Here is a 25,472-nt window from a genome sequence, read left to right as displayed (position 1 = left end):
AGCTGAAGGCAGAGGCCCAACCCACTGAGCCACCCAGGCACCCCTGTTTTCTTTTATATAACTTTAAAGGATTTGTCTACTGAATATTAAATAGTGAACTTGGTCCCCTCATTTGTCAATGGGAAAGTTCTGTTCTTTTATTTATATTTTTAAAGATTATTTATTTATTTGAGAGACAGTGAGTGAGTGAGCATAAAAGGGGCAGGGGGAGAGGGAGAAGCAGACTCCCCACTGAACAGGGAGCCCAATGTGGGACTCAATCCCAGGACCCTGGGATCATGACCCAAGCCAAAGGCAGACACTTAACCAAATGAGCCACCCAGGTACCCCAAGTTCTACTCTTTCAAATACAGTATACTATAGATAAGTCTGAGAAAAATCTATGAGAGACAACATCAATTTATTATCTTAACATTTTACCCACTCACTATTTTTACTGACTGTCTATAGGTCTGAGCAGCCTAGTAGCAACTAGACCCTTTGATCAATTTTCAGCATGGTTCCTGAACTAGTAACATCAGCGTCACCTGGGAACTTGTTAAAAATGTAAATTCTCATGTCCCATACCAAACTTCTGAATCAGAAACTCTGCAGATGGGACCCACCATCTGTTTCAACAGTCCACCCAGGTGTTTCCGATGTACACTAAAGTTTGAGAACCAGAACTTTATTGTGCCTACTTTGCCAAATGAAAGAGCAGACTCCAGAAGTCTATCTCAAAATTAAAGACAAACTCTGCTTTAAAATAAGAACGTATAACTTAAAATAACATTTCGAGCAAAAAAGTTTGGTAAACACATGTGCAAATTCTTTTTGCTATTTTAAAACTTTTTTACGATCAGAAAACTTAAAAATATATGCAAGAGATAATACTATCATGAATTCCCATGTATCCCTTAGCTGACTTAAACAGTTACCAACTCCTGACCAATCTTGATGTCATTCCATCTGTAATATGACAGTATGTATCCCTAAAAAAAAATGATTTTTTAAATGTAACCATAATACCATCACACTTGAAAAATTAATAGTAATTCCTTAATTTCAAGCTATCTAGTGTTTAGTTTTCCCAGTTAGTCATATATATATATAAAACAAGCCTGTGGCTGGTTCAAATCAGAATTCAGACAAGAGTCCCACTCTCTTCTCCCCCCTTTTTTTTCCTTGTAATTTATTTTTTGGAAAATTTTGGAAACTGGATCTTTTGTCCTGTAGAGTTTTCGATATTCTTGATTTACGTTGTTTACATTCATGTATCATTCAGCATGTTCATCCACCCCTCTAGTTTCTATAAGTGGCTGTTAGATTAGAGGTTTGATCAGGTTCGAGTCTTTTTTTGGCAGGAATACTTGATTGGTTGTTTTATGCTTTTTATTATTATTTTTTTTTTAGATTTTATTTATTTATTTGACACACAGAGAAAGAAATCACAAGTAGGCAGAGAGGCAGGCAGAGAGAGAGGGGGAAGCAGGCTCTCCGCAGAGCAGAGAGCCCGATGCGGGACTCGATCCCAGGACCCTGAGATCATGACCTGAGCTGAAGGCAGAGGCTTAACCCACTGAGCCACCCAGGCGCCCTTGTTTTATGCTTTTATCAGAAGTCTGTGATATCTGGTTGTCCCTCGTTTAGTAATGTTAGGATTGATCAGTGTATTCAGGTGTTAACTTCATCCGGTGATGTGGTGGTAAATATCTAACGACCAGCTTGGGACATGTTTGAAGAGGCAAACCCTGGTTTGTCGTGTTTCCCTGATTTATACCAATTTCCATAGTATAAAATAGCTGATTTGAAGCTACCAGCATATCAACTGGCCTGCAAAATTCCTGAAAACTTAACAATCGGCTTTTGTGAGCCTGTCAAGCCAGCTCCAGCACACTGCCAACCTTTCCCTCCATCCATTATGAAGTAGCTAATCAGCTTTTCACTGAAGGATTTCCAGCAGCTATTGATGGTCTTGGCCTAGATCCATTATATCATTAGAGTTGTACAATGGTGGTATTCAAATTGGCACTCCTTGTAAAAGGAGTATTAATTAGAATAGTCCCATAAAGAAAAAAATTCCCTTACCTATTTGGTACTCAGATAGAGAAGTTCATACAGGAAAGGTAGGATAAATTCTTAATTCTTCCCCCACCCTCCCTTTTCTAAATCGATTTTCAGAATAATGAGTTGCTTCCCTCGCATCTGCCAAAGGTAACCAAATGAATCTTTTATTTTTAGTATCATTGTGAATTCAGAATTTTAAAAAATATATAGATCTGGCATGTTTCAATCCATGGCATTTATATTTTTTGATGTTTAAATTGTTCTACCTTTGGCTAGTGGGAGCTTCTCCAAGTTGGCCACTAAGTCTTTCGATATAATCGCAGTAGTCTTTGTTAGTGTTCTTGCTTTCTGGCATGATGATATTCTAAGCTCTCCCTGTGTCTTTCTTGTTCAGGAACTGGAATCAGCTATTTCTCTAAAGAGCACTGATCTTATAATGAGAAATTTTATTTTGAGAGTACAATCTGGGCAGTAGCCCAGCTAGCTCCTTGCTCTTGGATTTGTTACTATTTTTAGGCCTTTTCAGTGAGCAGAGGGAAAACACAAATTTTTCTTTAAGAGAAAATGTATTGTGAATACATGCTGATATTTCCAGTTCAAATCTAGAATTACAGGGTTTAAAAGAAGTTATATTTAAAGTGCTTATAGGAAGAAGCAAAAAATAAATGAAAAAAAATACAGCTATTCAGAGATAATTGACAAATGTTACTGGAAGCTAAATCTTGGAACATTATACATATAAATGTGCATGAGAGTCACTGCTGTGCTTTTAACTAGGATTCTGCTGGAAGAAGTAAGAGTGTTCACCATCTATTTTCTGTTCAAGAGGATATTCACCTCAGATTTGATCCCCTGGCATCATTTATTCTCCTTACCGACCATTGCATCGTGGTAAGTAAATTCAGCTTTTGATGAGATTCGGTGGAATCTAGTGGTGGGTCCAAAGTAGTAATATAATCATGTGGCGAGAAAGACAAACTTTATAAAATTTAGTTATTTGTCTAGAAGAAGATAATGCTTTAAAGTTGATTTGAATTAAAAGAAGCAGAGGTATTGACAGGTAAAACCTGCTTTGGAACCTGGTTCTAACCAATACCATAAAACCAGAATAACTAAGGGAATTAAAGGAACTGTGTAAAATTGGACTAAGGATCTTTTAAAAATAATTATTTCTTTCTATATAAATAATACACGCTTAATGTAGAGAACTTGGAAAATTTAGAAATAAAGTAAAATCAGCCCCACATTATTCTTTTATCACACTACTTATTATATAACCATTGTATTTGTCATTATGATACTCATTTTTTTTCTCATATATATTTGTGTATGAGTTTTTAATATAAAATAGTAATTTTCATTCTCTTTTGTGGTCTGAATTTTTTTTCTACTGAGGAATTTGTTTTGACTATTTTCTGATATCAGTTTATGTTACTTTTAAGAATGATGTTGATTGGCATAAATATACCTTAATATTTTTAACCATTTATCTCTTGTTAATTGGATATTGACATAAAACACACCAAAGAGACACACTATGATGTTGAGAGGAAATTGATTTTACTTTTTTATTTTTTAAAGATTTTATTTATTCATTTGAAAGAGAGAGCGTAAGCAGGGGGAGAGGCAGAGAGAGAGGGAGAAGCAGACTCTCCACTGAGCACAGAGCCCGATGCGGGACTCGATCCCAGGACCCTGGGAATGATGACCTGAGCCAAAGGCAGATGCTTAACCATCTGAGCCACCCAGGCGTCCTGAGAAGAAAATTTAAGCCTCCTTTAATTTCACTTTCTAGACATAGCTTTACATATATCTTCACAGACTTACAATGTAAATTTATTATTTTAATTGTATTACTTGTATGATTAAGCTTTTTGGAAATATAACTAATGGGCATTTGTATCTCAGTTTTACAAGTTCCTTTAGTGTCATTTGTTTTTCTTTTGGGGGTTTTTAATAGTCACCTAGATCAGGCTTTGGAAACTTTGAGGTATTATGAATCACCGGGGAACGTTAATAAGAAACGGATTCTGATTTAGTAGGGCTGAGATGGCGCCTGAGATTCTGCCTTCCCAACAGGTACAAGGCGATCCCAATGATCCCATACTTTGAGAAACCAGAAGCTAGGTTATGTCTCTTCATTGTGAGTTAATCTCCAAGTGAATTGTGCCCTCACGGAGAAAGCAAAAGAAAATACCGACTTAGTTCATTTTGCCTGCAGTGCGTCGTGTATGGTTTTTCTTTACTCTTCTACAACTTGAAATAAAACCAGTTCTACTTCCAGGACAGTGAAGGTGGAATGTTTCAGTTTGATCACTTTATATAACTAAGAATTACTTTGTTTCAATATTAGTCTCAGTATTCAGATCCTGAAAGAGTAATGCAGAGGCTATTTATGATTTTCTTTTTTGGTGGCTCAGTTGTTTGGTTCTTTTTGATTTCTTTTTCTTGCATAGTCATTTCTGGCAATGGTGTTATTTCCATTTTTGTTGATGAAGCCATTCTAAAAACCTTAACTGTCATTGTACCATGTATCTGCTTCATGCTAACACCAATTTCTCTGCAGGCCCGGGTCCTTTTTGTGATAATTGTGCTGATCCAGCTCACTGTTCTCATTACTTTTAGGCACCGAGGATATCCAGAGCATAAAGGTTAGTCATGGTTCCTTGTATTCTCAGACGTCTTCATTCTAAAGTGTCACATAATATCCTATTACCAAGTGATAAATATTATTATAAATTATCTTTGCCCTAGCTCTGTGAGGTGCATTCTTCAAACTTACTGTACTTTTTTCCATAGTAGTACTCGATCTTTTTTTAAAAAATTCACTTTTTGGGGCGCGTGGGTGGCTCAGTTGGTTAAGCATCTGCCTTCGGCTCAAGAAATGATCTCGGAGTCTCGGGATCAAGTCCCACATCAAGTTCCACAGGCTCCTTGCTTGGCAGGGAGCCTGCTTCTCCCTCTGACCTCTTTCCTCTCATGCTCGCTCTCTCTCTCTCTCTCTCTCTCTCATTCTCACTCTCTCTCTCAAATAAATAAAATCTTTTAAAAATTTTTAAAAATTAGGGTTTTTTTGCTGCTACATTGCAATAATATGAAGCTCAAATAGAAATGAGAGGGAAAATCACAATATAGCTCAAAATGACTAAACGTCTCTGCCAGATATTAAAGATCCTCCACAGCTGGGTCTTATCTAATTAGCCGCATTTTTAACCAGTTATCTGTATTTCAGCCTAGATAGTTTTCCGCTGTTCCCTACAAACACCATACTCATTTATGCTTCTGTGCTTTTGCCTTGGCTGTTATCTTTAAGTTATTTTTCTAAACTTATCTAAATCTTAGCCTCCTTTAGGGCTCACCTCAAACCCTCGTTTTCCATCCCATTTTCTCTACCCCTTCCAGGTCATAATGAGCTCTTGCTTCTCTGAATCCCTCGAGTCCTTCCTGACAATTAATGCTACTTGGCCAGTCAGTCACCTTGCTTTCTGTAACCACCCCAAATGTATATATACATTTTCTCCTCAACCCGACTATAAGTTTCTCACTATAGGAGCTCCTGTTTTCCACTTCTTTTCTGTTTCTCACAGCACCCAGCACTGTGTGCATAACAGACAATAAATACTTGTTGAACTAAATTTTCCTTACCCCTTCCTGGCTTGGATGAAATCCCTGGGATCAGGGACTGATTGTAGGGGAGGGGAGTACCATAGCAATGATTCAACAGTAAAATGGCTAACTACAGAGGGAGTGTACACATCCCACTGAATGTTTTCCTGCCTATATATATTTTCACAAATTCTGTGAAGAAGTTCAAGAACCGTTATTGTACACATATATGTTCCTGCATATAATGTAAATAAATAAATGTTTAAGGGAGGGCCCCAGCCTCATTCTGTGGGGATAACGATATCTTTGTGTAGTTATTTGAAATTTATAACATATTTTTACCTACATTATCTCACTTAATCCATACAGCAATCCTATGAAATAGGTATTATTGTCCCCATTTTAAAGATTAGGACACTAAAGACTGGAAAGGTTGTGAAGGTTGTTCAAAGTCTCATCACTAGGAAGAGACAAAGGAGAGATTCGAAACCTAAGTCTTCTGACCCTAGGTCAGTTCTTTTCTGTAAACAACACTTCTTAACTTTGCACCTTAGAATCCTCTGGTGTCTTTTAAATCTTGGTGTCTACCCAGCACCCTAGACCAATCACATCAGAATTGCTAGGAGTAGGATCTAAGCATCAGTAGTTTATAAAGCTCCCCAGATGATTCCAATGGCCAGTCATGGCGGAGATGTTCAGCTCTGACTAAAGCAGTATTTCTCAGTCCTGGCTGCTTAGAATCACCTGGGTTGCAACCTAAGCTTCTCCTCTCCCTCAGGCCAATTAAATCTGAATCTCTGTTGAGTGAGACCTGGGCATGATTATTTTTTCAGAGTTCCCCCAGATTATTTTAATGTGGAGCCAAAAAAGAAAATCACGTTTAAAGTTTATGCTTAAAATTTGGAGCATGGGCGCCTGGGTGTCTCAGGGGGTTAAAGCCTCTGCCTTCGGCTCAGGTCATGATCCCAGGGTCCTGGGATCGAGCCCCGCTATTGGGCTCTCTGCTCAAGAGGGAGCCTGCTTCCCCGCCCCCCCTGCCTGCCTCTCTGCCTACTTGTGATCTCTGTCAAATAAATAAAATCTTAAAAAAATTTTTTTTGGGAGCATAGCTGTCTCCAAGGCTAAAGGATTATTTATTTACAATAAATAATAATTATTGGGGTGCCTGCGTGGTTCATTTGGTTAAGTGTCTGCCTTCGGTTTAGGTCCTGATTCCAGGGGCCTGGGATTGAGCCCCCTGTCAGGCGTCCCTGCTCAGTGGGGAGCCTGCTTCTCCCTCTGCCCTGCTCCTCGCTCGTGCTCATGTGCTCACTCTCAAATAAATAAAATCTTGAAAAATAAATAAATAATTATTAAAAGTGGACATGTAGATGACTACTTTGAGAAGTACCAGACTAAAACAAGAAAGACTCTTAAGAGAGGAATGAGTAGCAAGAATGTCACAAAGTGGGGAAGATCATTTGTTACCAGGTTTTGTACAAAATCAACTGTCAGACTGAACCGTGTTTTAAGTACAAAATGAATATGTTGGCCATTAGGAAAGACATACTATTTAACTTACATCAGGCTGTCTTTCATTGGGACTGGTTCTTTCAGTAGTTTTCACCTTTAGGGGTGCTCAGTGTGTACCAAGTTTCCAAGTTACCAGAGTTTCCAAGTTTCCTGTCTTCTGGTTTATGACGAGCCACACACATGAGTGGAAAAACGGCTGGCTGAGGTTGAGGATCTGTGATACTTTAGTCTGTGGCCACAGAATGGAGCTACTGTGTGTGTGAAGCCTATATGCTTGGCATTTTTGGCACTATATTTTAAGAGATGTTAATTCGAAGAGCTTTAGGGATCCCCTTCAGTTAGAGTAAGAGAATAGCTATGAGTTAGGAGCTATGTCACATATGGGAAAGAAATATTGGACGGTTATTCATACTTAAGATTAGACTGGAGAAATTTTGATACTTCTTTGATATATTTTTATATACCACTTGGAAGTTTATACATTTGGATACTAAATCCCATAGAAAACAGAGACTTTGAGCACAGCACTCTATTTCAAGCCTACATGTTTATGCAGCTGTAAGTGTGTGCATGCATGTGTGCATGTGTGTGTCTCCCAACCACACCATTGCCTTGAACTTTCTACTCTTTGCAGTTCTAATTGGACTGGTTTCTCAGGATTCCTGCCAACTTCTGAATTTAAAGTGGTGTCATCTGTATAGTTACCATATAACAAAAGATAGCCCATGGAAGTCTTCTAGAAAATCTTATAAAGAAATTGAACTTAGAGAAAGACAAGTATCATATAATTTCACTCATGTGGAATTTAAGAAATAAAACAGATGAACATAGGTGAAGGGCAGGAAAAATAAAATAAGATGAAATCAGAGAGGGAGACAAACCATAAGAGACTCTTAACTCTAGGAAACAAACTGAGGGTTGCTGGAGGGGATTTGGGTGGGAGGATGGGGTAATTGGGTGATGGGCCTTACACTTGATTTACTGAGCACTGGGTGTCGTATGCAACTGACCAATCACTAAATGCTACCTCTGAAACTAATTAGAAAAAAAGAAAGAAGGAAGGAAGGAAAGAAAGAAAAAACTTTGCATGTGCTCACTGTTTGTTTTTTCAAATTTATTCTATTTAGGGTCTCCAGGATTTATAAATTTGACTTCCTTTTCTCTCCACGTCCTGAGCAAACTAAACATCTTCTACTATTCTGTGTTGTTGCTAACCCTGTATACAGCACTGGGTAAGTCAATTAGGAAACATGAGATTGTGAAGAATTCTGCCAAAAGATGTATGGAGTATTTTGACAAAAGAGTCATTTAGACTCTTGAGAGCATAATGAACAACACATGGATTCTTCATAAATCATTTCCTGGAACATGATCTTAGGAAATAAAGTTCTTTCCTAACATGTTTGAAGGACATTTAGTTGACACGGAGTTAACTTAAGCTGAGAAGACCATTAAATAATTAGTGTGTGTGTACAGAGCAGCCTTCTTTGAGTACCTTGAAGTTTTATCCTTTATTTCATCACACTTTTTATTTCCTTCCTTACTTTATCAAAACCTGTGATTATCTTCTGTGTTTATCATCTCTTCCCTCATTAGAATATCCACTGAAGTCTTGTCTGTCTTGTTCTCCTCTATGCCCAGCACTTAGCACAATGCCTAGTATGTACTTCAGTGAATATTTACTTATGGATACCCCTTAAAAACTCAGCTCAAAAAGGAGAACCTGAGATGAGTGGTGAGTTCAGGCATATCCAAGTTCTTCTGTTATATTCTCATACCCAATACTTAGTCCCTCAGCCACTTATGGAAGCAGGAAGCACTGTGGTTCTGTATTTACAGCTTTTTCTAATGTTCCTTAGTGACTTAAAGTCAGTTAGGAGTAGATTAGCCTACTCATTGCTTAGTCTTTGTCTTATACTTTTATTCCACCTCAAGACTTTTCTTTGCCTATTAGTAACTCCCACCAGAGAACAGAGAGTAGTTAGATAAAAAAATACAACACGGTACAATTCTGTGTATCAGGCTTTGGAGGATGGCCCTTTGGAGGTCAGTTTCCTTGTTAGAAGATAGGTTGAAGCTATTTTAGACACTTGCCTTACACTAGAGGGTGAAGCACATGATTTGGCTTCTGGCTGTAAAAGAAAACATTAAAAGAGTAGAAGTTGCTCTATGTTTAAAAGTTGAAACTTTCAGGGAAAACACATTTTTAGACCCTGTATCCAGTGGAGGTTATATAATAACATCTGAGGAAATTACCTATGACTTTTTAAAGCTGAACCCTGTTCTTACCAACAGATTTGCATTTTGAGAAAGGAAGTCTTGACTGTCCATTTATCACTCTGGACAATATAGTAGTTCCAGAAACCTACACGCTAGGAAGGACATTAAGTAATAGGGAGGAGCAAAAAGTTATTCTGGCATTCTAAATGAAAAAGAAATTAAATTTTTTACATGTTAACCTTGAGTGTATAGTTGATGTACAAAGTAATGACTTGGGTCAGCAAGAAAAGGTCAGAATACATTCATGAATATTAATAAGAAAGAGAAGAAATGCATTTTAGAAAGATGAAAGTGGTTCAAGTTTCATTGCTTAAAGGAGTAAATATCAGTTATCTGGAAAATTAACTTCCACAGACTACCTCTTTGCTTCTTAAAGGAAATGTTAATGCATTATATTAAGATTAGTATTGCAACAGAATCTTCTAAAGTTTCTGAACATACTCTGACCTGTTTCTGGAATCTATTCAGGTATAGCATGTACTCAGATGAGTACATATAGCACATACTCATAATCAGACAAAAGTGGAGCAAAGGAGCAAATGGTTGGTTAGCTAAGATGTATGGTGCAACATACAGATCAGTAAAGAAGAAAAATTATGCCAATAAAATGCTTACCAATGACTACTCTCACACTGTGTTATTCCTATAAATGTACCTTGTGATGTATATAATCATAATCATAATCATTTAATCTTCTCCTTTTGTCCCCATTGCCTCTTTCAGGACCATGGTTTGTTGGTGAGATCACCAAAGGCAAATTGGGTTGCTGCTTTTCCTTTGGGATGTTTGTTGATGGACATTTCCTACAAGGCAGCCTAACATTTGTAGTTGGCATTCTGCAGGTAAGAGGTCAGAAATGGAATGTAAGAATGCTTTGGCCTTTTGGACTAATTATATAGCAGTTATGAATTAAATCCAGAGCCTCAAACTAAACACCACAGATCATATTTCCTAATTTAATATTTGCTGTTTTGTTTGTTTTCAATGTTTCAATTGTTTTTCAAATGCTTCCTAAGCTCTTTCTTCCACCACTCTCTCGTAAAATCTAAATACATTCGGAAGGAAGGATTTCTACAAAGTTTCTGAAAGAGATTTTTGGTTTTGTAGTTTGTTTTACTGTGCCTTTCCCTTGATGAAAAATGAGATAAGGGACTTACAGTAGAATAAGTAAGTAAACCAAAATTGATTATGATAACAAAGAAGGAAAATGTTTCAGAGGGAGGAAAGGAAAAATAGACACACAAGAAAAATAGGTCTATTGTCCAGGGGAAGCTGCACTGGGCAAGAACCAGACCTGGGCTTTTTAGTGATGTCTTAGCTGCTGTTTGTTTGGGAAAATACTAATAGGTTAGGTTTACATGTATATTAAGATTCCTTTAAAATAAATACACAGGGGTGCCTAGGTGGCTCAGTTGGTTAAGCATCTACCTTCAGCTCAAGTCATGATCTCAGGGTCCTAGATCAAGCCTCATATCAGACTCACTGCTCAGCAGGGAGTCCGTTTTTCCCTCTCCCTCTCCCCCTGCTTGTGCTGTCTCTCAAATAAATGAAATCTTAAAACACATACACATGCACACACACACACACACACAACTAACCAATAGCAAATCTCTGTATATAGTTTGGAAAGTATTTACCTACTATGTATTTTATTCACCTATTGGGGCTAAAGGTACTAAAATCTCAGGTAATGATCTCATGTTTGGGAAGAGATCCAAAAACATTTTTCAGAATGAGCTCACAGCCTCATAACAGGGCAGTAAAGGTGATTGGCAGGATTAGAGACAATCAGGGAAGACTTCTGCCTATAAACATTGACCACAGACCAGAACATTCTCTGTATAGCAGCATTTTATATGTGAGTAGGTCGTGAGTCTCGTCAGTTGTCTATTATGTAGGTGGAGGCTGTCTCACAGGAGCACTCTTATACCAAATAAAACCTGAACCTTACTAAAAGGTAGGGTTTATATTCATATATTTTTAAAATATTTTATTTATTTATTGGACAGAGACAAAGAGAGAAGGAATACAAGCAGGGGGGAGTGGGAGAGGGAGAGGGAGAAGCAGGCTTCCTGCTGAGCAGGGAGCTCGATGTGGGGCTCCATCCCAGGACCCTGGTATCATGACCCGAGCCAAAGACGCCTAACGACTGAGCCACCCAAGCACCCCTATATTCATATTTTAATAAATAGTACACCAGTAGTGGATTTTATGTATCATCTAGGCCCGTGGCTCCCAAATGTGTTATCTCTGCCCTTGACTTGTTCTCTGCATTTCAAGTGTCTATATATCCACCTGCCATTTCACATCTTCCCTTAGGTATCTAACAGGCATCTCAATATCACGTGTCTACCTCAAACCTCTTCCTCCCCCAGTTCTTTACAATTTTGCTAAGTTTTTCTAGGATGTATCTTTAATTTTTCCCTTTCCCTCTAATACCCTATATCTAATCCATTAGCAAGTAATACCCTGTTCATTTTCCCTCTGATGCATATCTTGAATCCACCACTTCTCTTCATCTCTGCTACCACCACGCTAGTCTAACCCATAATTATTCCTTGCCTGGTCCACTGCAGGAACCCAGATTGGTCTTCCCACTGCTACCCTTGCCTCCCTACTCTCAGTTTGCCACAGAGCAGTCACTCCTTTCAAAACTTTAATCAGCTCACTCCTCAGCTTAAAACCTTTAAGCAGAGCAGCGACATGATCTGAGTCCTGCTGACTGCCTCAGTTTCCACTTGGCTTATCATGTTCCAGGCTCATGGGTCTTTAGTAGGCCAAGGCCTCTCCCACCTCAGGGGTTATTTGTTTCCTCTGCCTGGAATGTGCTTCCTTCCACAGAGTCATTCCTGCTCTTTAGGCCTCAGAGAACCCATCTCTCAGTTACCCTCTTGTGACTCAGTTATTTCTTTCATTGAATGTGTCACAACTATAGTGATCTTTTGTGTTTATTTTTTTGGTCTCTCTTCTCTCTGTTAGAATGTAAGCTCTATGATGCATCTTTGCTGCATGTCCTTAGCCTAGAGCCTGGCATCATGTCTGCCGTGTAATGGGCATTTATTTGGTGTAATAGGCAATTATTTGGTGAATGAATGTATGAGTGAATCATACAGCAGCTAAGCTTAGATTATAACTTAAATCTTCTGATTCGTATTCTAGTACTCATAATGCTACCTTAATTAAAAATACAGAGATAATAGGGGCACCTGGCTGGCTTAGGTGGTGGAACATCCGACTCTTGATCTTGGGGTTCTGAGTTCAAGCCCATGTGTGGTGTAAAGTTTACTTAAAATAGAAAAAATTAATAAAAAACACAGAAATAAGAAAAAAAAATACTGATACCTAAGTCCCTCCTCACTCTGCCAAAAAGAAAAGTGTGTTTATGTACATATTTATACATATATTCATTTCCACCTTAAACATTACTGAGGGCTTCAACATAAATGATACCTTTTTTTTTTTTAAAGATTTTATTTATTTGACAGAGATCACAAGTAGGCAGAGAGGCAGGTAGAGGGAGAGAGGAAGGGAAGCAGGCTCCCTGCTGAGCGGAGAGCCCGATGCGGGGCTCAATCCCAGGACCCTAAGATCATGACCTGAGCCAAAGGCAGAGGCTTTAATCTATTGAGCCACCCAGGCACCCCTTAAGATGAACAAAAGGATACAGGCAAATATACAACCATAAGTCACTTCTTGTGAGTGTTATAAGCAAATGTGATTGAAGCATAAAGAATCAGAGAGTTAACCCCCGAGAGAGAGCAACATATCCTTAGGTGCCACTGATAATGCGTTAATGAGGCCCGACCCTCTAAGGTCTTGCTCATGGTTCTGTTCTGCTTCTTTTTCCAGCTGGCATTTTTTAACATACCCTTGATGGCTTACCTGTGTTGGAGCTTGCTGCAGCGGTGCTTTGGCCACAACTTCCGGTCTCATCTCCATCAAGGAAAATACTTGAAAGTTATACCTGTTCACCTACTTATGTTACTGCTGTACATCTGGCAGATCTATTCCTGCTACTTTCTTCATATGACATATGGTGCTCTAGCTTTTTTCTTCTCCCCTTTGCGGACCTGGTTAACACTGTTGACACCTGTTATCATTCGTTGCGTGTGGACTCTGAACTCTACTGAGCTTGGAACCTTCATAGCACAGTTAAAAAGCCACTTGAGCTCCTGAAGGTCTTGTGTCACCATCTGCCTCTGTAGCCCAGGCTTCTGCCCCGGCAGCAGGTGGAAGGCCAGTGCTGGGGGCAAGCTTCAGGGAGCTGCTGCAACCTGGACATCTGGGAGTTGGGGGGATTACTCACTACTGATTCCTGCAGAATGGACTGCAGAAAAATCTAAATAATGCCATGATTCCTTCCTTCCCCAGGAAGGCAGGGGATTGATTTACTTTTGTGAAAAAGTTCTAATCAGGAGATCCACAGGGCAGGGTCTGGGTGTGTATATGGGAGTATCAGAAGCCCACTGTATTTTTTATGGTTACCTCATGTAAAGTACCTAGCACAGTGTGTGGAACGCACGGGCAAGGGTGCCACTAGAGGGGTAGGTAAGCGGTAGGAACTTGGGCCCTCCCCTGACTACCCTTGAGATATTAGCTCCAAGTCTTCTTTTCCCTCGGGGTTATGGGCTTTCGGGTTCTTTAGGTGGGGGTGCTTTCAGCTAATCAAATAAAAGAGTAATGATTAAGAACCCCGACTGGTCGTTGCGTGTGTGTGTGTGTGTGAGAGAGAGAGAGAGAGAGAGAGATTGATTGATTGAGAGAGATTGAGACCAGGCCTCTGAGAGCGGGAGGAGGAGTGGTCGGGCATCTAGGGGAGGGGCGAATCGTGACCAGACGGCCGGGGGTGGGAGGAGGCGTGGCCGGACCTCCGGGGCGGGGAGAAAGGCGTGGCCCGACCGGGCGAGATAAAAAGAGGTGTGGCGGGGGCTGTGGGGCGGGGCCGGGAGGGTTGTTGCCGGAAACGAACCCGTATCTGTGACTCCCGGATGTGGAAAGCCTATGGAAGTGGGGCCCTAGCCCCTTCCTTGGTCGCTTTTGTCCGGAGGTTCCAGACGATACAGTGAGATGGCGAGCGCAGCTGCACCTACAGCCGCGGTCCCCACCGTAGTTCCGCCTTTGGAGCAGCTCCGGCGCTTGGCGGTGGAGCTGCGGTTGCTCTTGCCTGGATTGCGGGGTGAGCTGACGCCGTTGAGACCGGCGGCGGCAGGGGCGGGCTTGATTTGGGAAGAGGCCGGCGGGGGTACGGGCGGAGGAGGTGGGGGTCGGGGGTGGCTGGGCTTACTTGTGCTCTTCCTTTCGCCCCCGCCCGGCCCACATGCCAAACCCACTAGTCGGCGAAGCCCGAGAGGCCACCAAGGAGTTTAATCCTGAGACGTTTTGGAGGAAACTCAGTGAGTACTTCTCCTGTTGGGGACTTGTATTTCTCATGGCTTTCGGTGTACCGACCCCTTCCCCTCCCGCTTCTCCCCCTCCCGCTTCTCCCCCTCCCGCTTCTCCCCCTCCCGCTTCTCCCCCTCCCGCTTCTCCCCCTCCCGCTTCTCCCCCTCCCACTGCATCGTCTCAGGATACTTCACCTTACCAATCCTTTGTACTTCGGAGTTGGGGATGTGAAACATTGATTTGGGGAGGTGTGTTGAAAGGTCTTAGCTGGTAAGGCTGACATTTTTTAAGCCCGTGCAGCAACTGCAGGCCGATCGTTTTGGCACTAACATATAGGCTCCTCCCCTCAGATGAGGCAGCTGTGAACGTGGCAAGGGAAGCCACGACTCTGACAGAAGTCTTCTCTCGAGTTCCACTGCCCTCTCCACAGGTGAGCTTTACTTTCCTGGAATCCTTGTGTTGCCTTGTTCATTAGGAATCCAGTCACCTTCTTTCCACTTTTACACTCAAGCCAGGGGATTTATTTTCCACACCTGTCAAATAGGATCGCGGTTCTCATCTCACAGGATTGCAGCGAAGGCCAAATTGCCAGGTGCAGTTCCTGGCACGGCGTAGGCAGATCTCCTAAATAGGTATCTGTTCAACTTTCAGTTCATTCCTGGTTATTCCCTTTCTGACATATATTCTTTAAACAGTCGCTATTTGGTAGGTGTTTTCACATACGTGATTCCCATCAGATACATGAGTAAGCAGGCTTAGAGGCTCAGGTTAAGGTAAATAAGCAGTGGAGCTAGGATTGAAATGAGGGTTTATAGTGTCTAAACTACAGCTTTTTTGTCATACTACATAATACCCTTTTTGTATCGAATTACTTTTTATATTTAATCAGTAACATGTATACATATAAAATTCTGAAGATGTCAAAGTGTGCTAAAAGTTTATATTTCCCCTCCCCAGTTGCTTTTGTATTATTCCATATACGATGCATAGACGCACTTATGTGTATATGCATGCTTCTTTTTTACACAATGATACATACACATAACACTTTTCTGGATCTTCCCTTAAAAAAATTAATAACATGGATTGCACATTGATTCTTAGCAGGACATTTAAAGTTGCTCAGTTCTTTATAAGGCTGCGTGGTATTCAGTAGAGTGGATATAGCCATAATTTATTTAACCAATACTTTATGGGGATATTTAAGCTCTTTACAACTTGTGACTTATAAACGGTGCTATATTAAATTGCCTAGGACAATCTTTGTATGTATGTATTATCAGTAAAAAAAAAAAAATTCCCAGAAGTGGAATAGCTGGAACAAGAAGTTATGCATTTTTATTTTTATTATTTTTAAAAAGATTTTATTTATTAGAGAGCATGAGTGATGGGGAGGGGCAAAAGGAGAAGCAAACTCCCTGCTGAGCAGGGAACCCAACTCAGGACTCAATCCCAGGACCCTGAGATTACAACCCAAGCCAAAGACAGACGCTTAATCAACTAAGCCACCCAGGTATCCCAAATTTATACATTTTTATTTTTTTTTTAATTTTTAAATTTTTTTTTTAAAAGATTTTATTTATTTATTTGACAGAGAGATTACAAGTAGGCAGAGGAGGCAGTCAGAGAGAGAGAGAGAGAGGGAAGCAGGCTCTCCGCTAAACAGGGAGCCCGATGCAGGACTCGATCCCAGGACCCTGAGATCATGACCTGAGCTGAAGGCAGCAGCTTAACCCACTGAGCCACCCAGGCGCCCCTAATTTTTAAATTTTTTTAAAAGATTTTATTTATTTATTTGACAGACAGAGATCACAAGTAGGCAGAGAGACAGGCAGAGAGAAGAGGAAGCAGGCTCCCTGCTGAGCAGAGAGCCTGATGCTGCAGGGCTTGATCCCAGGACCCTGGGATCATGACCTGACCCGAAGGCAGAGGCTTTAACCCACTGAGCCACCCAGGCGCCCCCAGATTTGTACATTTTTAAATTACCTGTTATTGTAAAACTTAGTTTTACAATATGTTGGCTATGACCAGGTATGCTTTATGCCATTTTTCTAGAACTAGGCATACTTAATTTAGGAGTAAGATTATTTAAAAATGGCATATTTATTGCCTTATTTCATTTTCATAATCAATAGTTTGGTTCTCTTTTTCAGTCTGTATATCAAGATGTTTTGAAATGAAAAAATATTCTTTTGCTGCACCTACAATGATAAACTCTCCCCCTGTAGACCCCAGAGATCTATGATGAGAAAATAAGAAATGAAGTGTTTGAGAGCATTTTAAAAGCTTTGTGCAAGGAAGTCAATATTTATTTTAAGGGGAGTAGTATTACCTTATTTTTCTTATCTGTTTGCCTGCTTTCTTTCAAATATACTCAGGACTTGTTGCTAAAATTCATAGCTAGTAACATACCATGAGGAGGGAGCATAGAACTATTTTTCCATGCATGCTCAGGACAGTGGTTTCATTCATAGGTGAAAAGTTTTATTTATATTTGAATTATGTGTATTTGAATAACAACTGTTTTCTTAGAATCTTGCACCTTGGTTTACTGAAGAATGGCTTTATTTATTTATTTTTTAAGTGTTTGGATGTTGAAGCAATGTCACATTGCCATAAAAAAATTTTTTTTAACACTTTCAGTCACTGTGCTTATTCACCATCCCAGACTGGTAACTGTTCACAGACTGGCACCAGTCTGTGGACCATATTTTACATAGCACTGGCTTAGAATTTGCAGAAAAGTGAGGACAAGGAAGATAGGAGAAAGCCAGTGACTGCTTAGAAGGAAAATAGTCAACATTGAGCAATGTTGAGTCTATGCTAAATTATCTTTAGGTATATTGTGATTCTGTTTGAGAGAGATCAGACACCTGGCTAATGATCTAAGGGTTGGCAAACTCTTCTTTAAAAAGTGCCTGGGTGGCTCAGTGGGTTCTGCCTTTGGCTCGGGTCATGATCCCAGGGTCCTGGGATCGAGCCCCGTATTGGGCTCTCTGCTCAGCAGGGAGCCTGCTTCTCCCTCTCTCTCTCTGCCTGCCTCTCTGCCTACTTGTGATCTTTGTCGAAAAATAGATAAAATCTTAAATAAATAAATTAAATAAAAATAAAAAGTGAGATAGTAAATATTTTAGGCTTTGAAGGTGAGCTAGTTAACTTTGTCCTTGTAGTGGGAACACAGCTGGAGGTAATATATAAACAAGAGTTTGGCTGTATGCTGGTAACACTTTATTTTTAAAAACTGACAGTGGATCTAATTGGCCCATAGGCTGTAGTTACCAACTCCTGGTCTGAGATAAGAGGAACACCTCATAGCAGATCATGGGTACCTCATGATGTGGAGAGTATTAGGAATAAGTTTTTCCTGCTTTTTTTTTTTTTTAAGATTTTATTTATTTATTGGAGAGAGAGAGAGAGAGCAAGACAGAGAGCACATGAGCAGGGGCAGAGGTAGAGGAAGAGGGAGAAGCAGACTTCCTGCTGAGCAGGGAGCCTGATGTAGGGTCCTGGGATCATGACCTCAGCTGAAGGCAGATGCTTAACCAACTGAGCCATCCCAGCGCCCCTTTCCTGCTGTTTTTTTTTTAATATTTTATTGAGTTGTCACCTCATTCTCTTGTGTCCAGCTAACTCCTCTCTGCTATGTGCAAGAGCAGCAGAAGCCCTAAGTCATAATAGGACTACAGAAAATGTTTGTAGATCATGCTGTACAGTTGTCTGCTCTCTTCTACAGTAGATGGACTGATGAACCTAATCCAATTTTTTTTTCATTCTGAAATTGATCCATCACCTCATAGGAAACCAAGAGGTTCTGTGAACAAGTCCATGCTGCCATCAAGGCAATCACTGCAGTATACTATTCACTTCCCAAGGATCAGGGTAAGCCACTGTGTGCACAGAAATGTTTCACTTATAGGGTAGCTCTTTGCCAATATGATAGTTTATGTCCTGTGACTTTATCTTGTCCTCAATTTGAGCATGTAATGTATCTTTCTTCCATAAAATGCACTCAAGGATAATTTTATAACATTAGTGACCTCCATAAATAAACTTTCATGCTAAGGTATGGATGCTTTGTTACCATCTTCCCTGCTTTGCCTGACTCTAAGGCTTTTAATTCTCACTGGCTCCTCCCTCTCTAACCCATTCTAACCACTACAGATGCTGGATCTATAGCATCTCCTCCACCCATATTACATCACATCTTGTTTCTGAGCTCACTTATGGTTAAGTGACCTCTAACTCTGCCTATAGATTAATGCTTTGATTATAATCATGCCAAAATTATAAATGAATATGTGTCTCGTGGATCTTAAGTTTAGTCATAGATGCTTTAAACTTCAACTGTTTCATCCACAGTTGTCAAGAGACCATTGACCTTAATGAATGGATACATGCTCTCTTAGAAAGATTTTGTTCTAGATCTCTTTTGGAGGACAGTACTCAGGAATGGTGGGAGGAGCAAGAAAATGGCATGGGGAGATACATAAGATCTGAGTTTTGTTTTGGCACTCCAATTAAAGGATATGGGTGCACATTACCTCAAGTTCTGAAGGGCTTAAACTCTGAAGAAAGCAGTTGGTGACTTCTGGAAAGACCAGCCTACTTACTTAGTCTTTGGGTTTCTTCAGGAATCACCCTGAGAAAGCTGGTACGGAACGCCACTCTGGACATCGTAGATGGAATGGCTCAACTTGTGGATGTGCTTTTCATTACTCCAGGTCAAAGGTAGTAATACCACAGTTGGGGTTATCAGTTAATGGGGTTTATTGCTTCAGGGAGGGGGAAAAACTCATTCAACAGCAAAGTTACTAACAGCTGAGAATGATGACTAGTAGGAAGGGGTTTTTTAGGAGAGAGGAACCTTGGTTATTGATATATCCTTATTGATTCCTTTCTCCAGCCCAGATAACAGTGACCTTATTTCCTACAACAGTGTCTGGACTGCATGCCAGCAGGTGCCTCGGATACCAAAAGGTGGGTCAGAGTGGGAAATGGGCCATTGACTCTGTTAGCCAAAGCAGATAGAAACTCTCCTATCTAGTTTCTAGTTTTGTAGCATGGATGTATTTTAACTTACAGTTTAGTAAAATATAATAGTTTATCACCAACATCAAAAGATAAGTATTCGTATATTTTCTCAGTCCGTTTAGTTCTCATATTTTTTTCTAGCCCTCTTTCTGTGGCCCTATCTTGTTGAACAAATGTGGTTTGTTCTCCTGGTCCTGCCCAGGACACACTGAAGTACTTATGAGGTAGTGCCAGCCAGGTCGAAAGTAGTGTTCATCCATGAGGACCTTGATGAGAAACATCATGTGACCATTTTTTAAAAAAAGATTTTATGTATTTATTTGAGAGAGTGTGAGCAAGAGAGGGAGGGAGCACAAATCGGGGGCGGGGAGGAGAGGAAGAGGGAGGAACAGACTCCCAGCTGGGCAGGGACCTGGACATGGGACTTGATCCTAGGACCCTGGGATCATGACCTGAGCTAAAGGCAGATTCTTAACCCACTGAGCCAACCAGGTGTCCCTTGTGTGACCATTTTCTTTCTTTTTGTGGTGAATGATGAAAAGCTTTTTAACTCCTATCTGGGTACCTAGAGGATGGGTATTAGAAAAATTTTACATTAAACCACTACTCTTGTTGACTATCCTGGGCACTCTTCTCAAATGGGAACACTATTGGTTGTCATTTGCAGACTTGACAGAATTGTAGGCTTCTTCTTTTATTCTAGTGCTTCTGATTTTTCACTCCTAGATAACAAAGCTGCAGCCCTTTCAATGCTGACGAAGAGTGTGGATCTTGTGAAGGATGCACATGAGGAAATGGAACAGGTAAGGGGACAGCTCCATGATAGTGGATGAGAATTGTAATGAAAGAGATGGCCTGAGCATTGACTCAGTTAAGTCCAATCCTCATTCCTGGATTTTGACTATCTCCTACCTCATGCCAGTGTGTGATTTATACCAGTCTCTTCTGTCCTTTGCTGGGTTAGGAGAGTGAGAACGGGGTTTATGAAGTGATTCAAGTGTGGCCATTGGTGAAGTAGCTGGCTGATGTTTTGGGATAACTCAGATATGAGGCTGAAAGTATAACAGTCTCTCTCTCTCTCTCTTTTTTTTTTTTTTTTTTTTTTTTTTTTGGCATATCTTAGGCCGTGGAAGAATGTGACCCATACTGTGGCCTCTTAAATGACACTGAGGACAACTCTGACAGCCATGGTGATGAAGAGGATGATAGGTTGGGGTGTCCAAACAATCGGGACTTATACTGGTCAGAGGAGGATCAAGAGCTCATAATCCCATGTCTTGCACTGGTGAGAGCATCCAAAGCCTGTCTGAAGAAAATCCGGATCTCAGTGGCAGAGAATGGGAAGAAAGATCAGGTCGCCCAGCTGGATGACATTGTGGATATTTCTGATGAGATCAGCCCTAGGTAAGCAGGATCCCCACTTGAAACATATGAGTAGCAGCGTGTGATCTTAGCTTGTGCTGTCACCCCGAGCTTTTCCCCCAGTTTTTTATTTTGAAAATATCCAGTCTATAGGAAAGTTAAAAAAAAGTATTGCAATGAACACCCATATATCCTTCATTTAGCTAGATTCACCTGTTGCTCACATGTTTTTTTCAATATTGGTTTATTTCTCTATGGTTAGATGTGCCAGTTTTCTCCTGAACCATTTGAGAATAGGTTGCAGACATCAGTGACATTTCACCCCTAAATTCTTCAGCATGTATCTCCTAAGAACAGATATTCGTTATTACATCCAAGAGATTTAACATTAAATAGAATAATATTTAATATTCAAATTTTCCCATTTGTCTCTAAAATATATTTTATTGCTTTTTTAAAATTTTATTTTTTAATCCGGGGTTCTGTCATGGTGTCACATCGCATTTGGTTATCATCTCTTGGAGTAGTCTCGTATGGTTGTAGTCTCTTGCAACTATAACAGTCCCTGTCCTTTTTAGTATTTTTTGACATTGACTTTTTAAAGGGCAGTTGTCTTGCAGAATATCCAAAAATCTGGATTCACATTATTGTCTTTGTCATGATTATAGATTATTTTCAAGTTAAATATTCTTTTGGCAAGGATATCCTGTATTTGAGTATTTTGTGCCTCTCATTGCATCATGTGGGCGAGGGACATGTTAGTTTGTTGGTACTACATTTCTTTCTTCCTTTCTTTTTTTTTTTAAGATTTTATTTATTTGGCAGAGAGAGACAGCGAGAGAGGGTATACAAGCAGGGAGAGTGGGAGAAGGAGAAGCAGGCTTCCTACTGAGCAGGGAGCCTAATGCGGGGCTGGATCCCAGGGTCCTGGGATCATGACCTGAGCTGACGGCAGACACTTAATGACTGAGCCACCAGGCACCCCGGTGGTACTAAATTTCACCACTTGGTTAAAGTAGTGCCCACTTGAGTGCTGTTCCATGGATGAACTCCACTTGCGTCAGTTACTAAATTAATGGTTTCAGATCCTCCCATTTTAAATATTAGAGAGAGAGCAATGAGCAAGGGAGCAGGGAGGAGCATAGGGAGAAGGAGAGGGGAAGCAGACTCCCCACTGAGCATGGAGCCCAGAGGGGTGGGGCTCAATCTCCAGACTTGGACTTGGAGATGTGACCTGTGCCAAAACCAAGAGTCCGACACCTAATCCACTGAGCCACCCAGGTGACCTCGGAGCCTCCCATTTTAAGCTGAATTAATCATGTCCTATCATAAAGGCCAAGGGAGTTTTTTTTCCCCCCATTTCTAATGAAATGGGGTATGTATGTGTTTAGTAAATACCAGTTGAATTGATTCTGGTTACCCAATTTAAGGAATTGATAGGCATTTACGGACAGTTAGGTTCTCACTGGTCACATCACTGGAAACCACCCAGTTGAGCTTTGTTCCTTTTATTGTTAATGGTTATTTTTGCTTTCTGCCCTTAGTGTGGATGATTTGGCTCTGAGTATATATCCACCCATGTGCCACTTGACTGTGCGAATCAATGTAAGTACCAGCTTTGAGGGAAAAGCTACTGACCTTACTGGTAGGATTTTACTACCTACTAGTATTTCCTTTAAGCTATAGGAAATACATTTATTTGTCAGTTAGATGCAAATATAACAATAGTGTCATAGTTCTTACATGTATTTCTGCTTGATAAATCTTTACTGAAGCCCTGAGTTCTGGTAGTACTCTGTTCTGTAACCATTTGGGTAATCACTTAGAAGAATCCAAAGACCTTAGAAAATGCTACTTTGAAAAGAAAGTCTGAAATACCACACTACTTTAGGATCCTGTTAACCCAAAATCACTGTTTCTGATTTCTGGTGTAGGCAAAAATCTGTGTCCAGAAACATACTTTGTTCTAATATAAACACATTGGATGATTTAACTACAGAGGGTCAAGGTCTTTATAAAAATATGGTTTTATTTTATTTTTTCATGTCCTAGGTCCTGTGCTAGAGAGAATTCTCTTGTCTCATTTTTAGAGACTCAGATTATCTCTATAGATATTAGAAGGAGAAGTAAAACTGCCAAATGGCTTATATCTTACATTCAGAACTATCTGTCCTGAAATATTTGATATATTTGATGAACTTCCACCATCTAATTTATCTTCACAGTATGTGAACACCTTAAAGTAGAATGGGTGTTAACTTTTTTTCCCATTCACTTTTTTAAAAAATTGACTTCCTAAGAAATAAGCATCTTTAGTAATATGCCTTGTCAGTTACCCCAAATAAAAATTTTAAAATGTGTACCATAGATTGGTGGAATACATATGTTCTCATGTTATCTTGTTACTGGTGTGCTTAAAATTATGTACATACTCTTTTTTTTAAAAGGAACACTACCTGTTTCTACAATATATTTAGAACTGCAGTTGGGATAAATTCAGGTTAAATTCTAACTTTTTCTAGTTTTTTTTTTTTAATTTAAAAGTATTAAATTTTTTTAAAACTTACAGGAATGTTATAGCAACACTATTAATAAGATTTTGTAAATAGAGAAGAAACCTATAATCCCGCCACCCTAATCTAATCAGAATTTTTGTTTTTGCGGTTTCCTTCAAGGTTTTTTGTTTGGATTTTTTTCTGCCTTTTTTTTTATAGTTTATTACTTACTTGAGTCCTTTAGTATATCTTAGCTCTCCTTCCCTTTTTATGTGGTGCTCAGGGTGAGTAACTTCTTTGTTTCTTTTCTAGTCTGCGAAACTTGTATCTGTCTTAAAGAAGGCACTTGAAATTACTAAGTGAGTATGAGGACTTCTCATCAAATAGCTTTTTAGAGAATTAACCCATCCAGTCATTCTCAATTCCCAAAGTCCCATTTCAAGAAGTGGAAGAAGGTGGGTGTGGTATTTTCTTTCCACTTCAGTTGTGGAGCCGCTAAGTTTCTACAAAGAAAATTGCCTTATCCTACTAGTTTTTGTGCTCCTTGTTGAGAATAGGTTTCCCCTTCCCAGTATAAATTTAACTTCTCTTTTTCCCCATTACATTTGCAGAGCAAGTCATGTGACCCCGCAGCCAGAAGATAGTTGGATCCCTTTACTCATTAATGCTGTTGATCATTGCATGAACAGAATCAAGGAACTCACTCAGAATGAACTTGAATTGTGAGTTTTCAGGCTCCTTTGTACTCTCCTCTCTCCTTTCCTTACTATCACAGGTAGCCTCTGATGTCTGCTTTTAAAATGAGGCTAGAATGCTCTCCTGATCAAAAGGGAGTTCCTGTCCATGCTTGTCAAGAGACATTATTACCAAAGATTGTTGGTTGGTTAGGCCAGACTGGCAGTTATTTATAACTATATGAGTATGATATATTTTTCTGTGCTAGATTCAAAAGGTAATTGCATGAGTTTGTGTTCCTGAATCACCTTTCAGAGATTTGTGTAGAAGCTGCCTTATTCCCTATTTGCAATAAAGTGTGTTGTTTCATTGTTAAACATGTTGATAATCTTAATAAAATGGTGACCTGCCAGTAGTTCAGTAAGTAACCTTCCAAAGTTTCTTTCTACCAGAAATGCAGTGGGTTGAGACTAGCACATTGGTTTCATTTGGATTTGTGGGTCTAAAGATCTGATTCTGATCAGAACTGTATTTAGAACAAAAATGCCTGACTTTATTTCTATTTATGTTTAAGATTTGTATTTATTTTGAGAGAGAGCGAGTGAGAGAGAGAGACAGAGAGCATGAGCAGAAGGGATGGGCAGAGGGAGACGCAGGCTCCCCATTGAGCAAGGAGTCCAGTCTGGGGCTCGATCTTAGGATCCTGGGATCGTGACCTGAGCTGAAGGCGGGTGCTTAACCGACTGAGCCACCCAGGCATCCAACACCTGACTTTATTTAGAGACGATGACTTCAGAGCTCCATTAAGTGCTTCAGCAGTTACATAATATCATCATTCTTAACATTAAGTCCTTCTAAATGTTATTCCATCCATGCCTCCAAAATCATTTCATAGTATTGAGCTCATTTTGTTAGGTTGCCCACTTTATTGAACAGGTTTGTTTTTCTTAACACATGCTTGTTCTTTCCTACATTACATGTCGTTCCAAATGTAAATACAAAATGTTTATACATCAAAAATTTGTAAATGTATAAGAGAGTTTATATGGTTTTAAGGGCCTTTTTAGTTAATCCTTTTGCATT

At 39.9% G+C, this 25,472-nt stretch overlaps 2 protein-coding genes across 7 annotated transcripts in view; both read left to right on the top strand.

Annotated features, from left to right (window-relative positions):
• TMEM62 (transmembrane protein 62) overlaps positions 1 to 14,134 on the top strand; it is a 34,889-nt gene extending 20,755 nt beyond the window's left edge. For 2 of the 3 annotated variants that reach the window (XM_032856705.1, XM_032856706.1), the window contains 5 exons: positions 2,824 to 2,937; positions 4,613 to 4,697; positions 8,292 to 8,396; positions 10,168 to 10,286; positions 13,294 to 14,134. In XM_032856705.1, the coding sequence (XP_032712596.1) occupies positions 2,824 to 2,937; positions 4,613 to 4,697; positions 8,292 to 8,396; positions 10,168 to 10,286; positions 13,294 to 13,620 (750 nt within the window). In that variant the 3' untranslated portion in view covers positions 13,621 to 14,134. The remainder of the gene's footprint in view (positions 1 to 2,823; positions 2,938 to 4,612; positions 4,698 to 8,291; positions 8,397 to 10,167; positions 10,287 to 13,293) is intronic. The other variant, XM_032856707.1, reaches the window with a different exon arrangement.
• Positions 14,135 to 14,417: 283 nt separating this feature from the next.
• Positions 14,418 to 25,472, top strand: part of CCNDBP1 (cyclin D1 binding protein 1) — a 34,200-nt gene continuing 23,145 nt past the window's right edge. For 3 of the 4 annotated variants that reach the window (XM_032856697.1, XM_032856698.1, XM_032856696.1), the window contains exons 1-11: positions 14,418 to 14,620; positions 14,778 to 14,837; positions 15,177 to 15,256; positions 18,624 to 18,705; positions 19,458 to 19,554; positions 19,730 to 19,803; positions 20,584 to 20,660; positions 20,981 to 21,261; positions 22,764 to 22,824; positions 24,027 to 24,073; positions 24,326 to 24,436. In XM_032856697.1, the coding sequence (XP_032712588.1) occupies positions 14,512 to 14,620; positions 14,778 to 14,837; positions 15,177 to 15,256; positions 18,624 to 18,705; positions 19,458 to 19,554; positions 19,730 to 19,803; positions 20,584 to 20,660; positions 20,981 to 21,261; positions 22,764 to 22,824; positions 24,027 to 24,073; positions 24,326 to 24,436 (1,079 nt within the window). In that variant the 5' untranslated portion in view covers positions 14,418 to 14,511. Of the gene's footprint in view, positions 14,621 to 14,777; positions 14,838 to 15,176; positions 15,257 to 18,623; positions 18,706 to 19,457; positions 19,555 to 19,729; positions 19,804 to 20,583; positions 20,661 to 20,980; positions 21,262 to 22,763; positions 22,825 to 24,026; positions 24,074 to 24,325; positions 24,818 to 25,472 lie in introns of those variants that run through there. The other variant, XM_032856699.1, reaches the window with a different exon arrangement.

The sequence above is a fragment of the Lontra canadensis genome, unplaced genomic scaffold (assembly GCF_010015895.1).
Source record: "Lontra canadensis isolate GAN:19392208 unplaced genomic scaffold, GSC_riverotter_1.0 scaffold12, whole genome shotgun sequence".
Taxonomy (NCBI): Eukaryota; Metazoa; Chordata; class Mammalia; order Carnivora; family Mustelidae; genus Lontra; species Lontra canadensis.
This window is presented reverse-complemented; position numbering and strand designations above follow the sequence as displayed.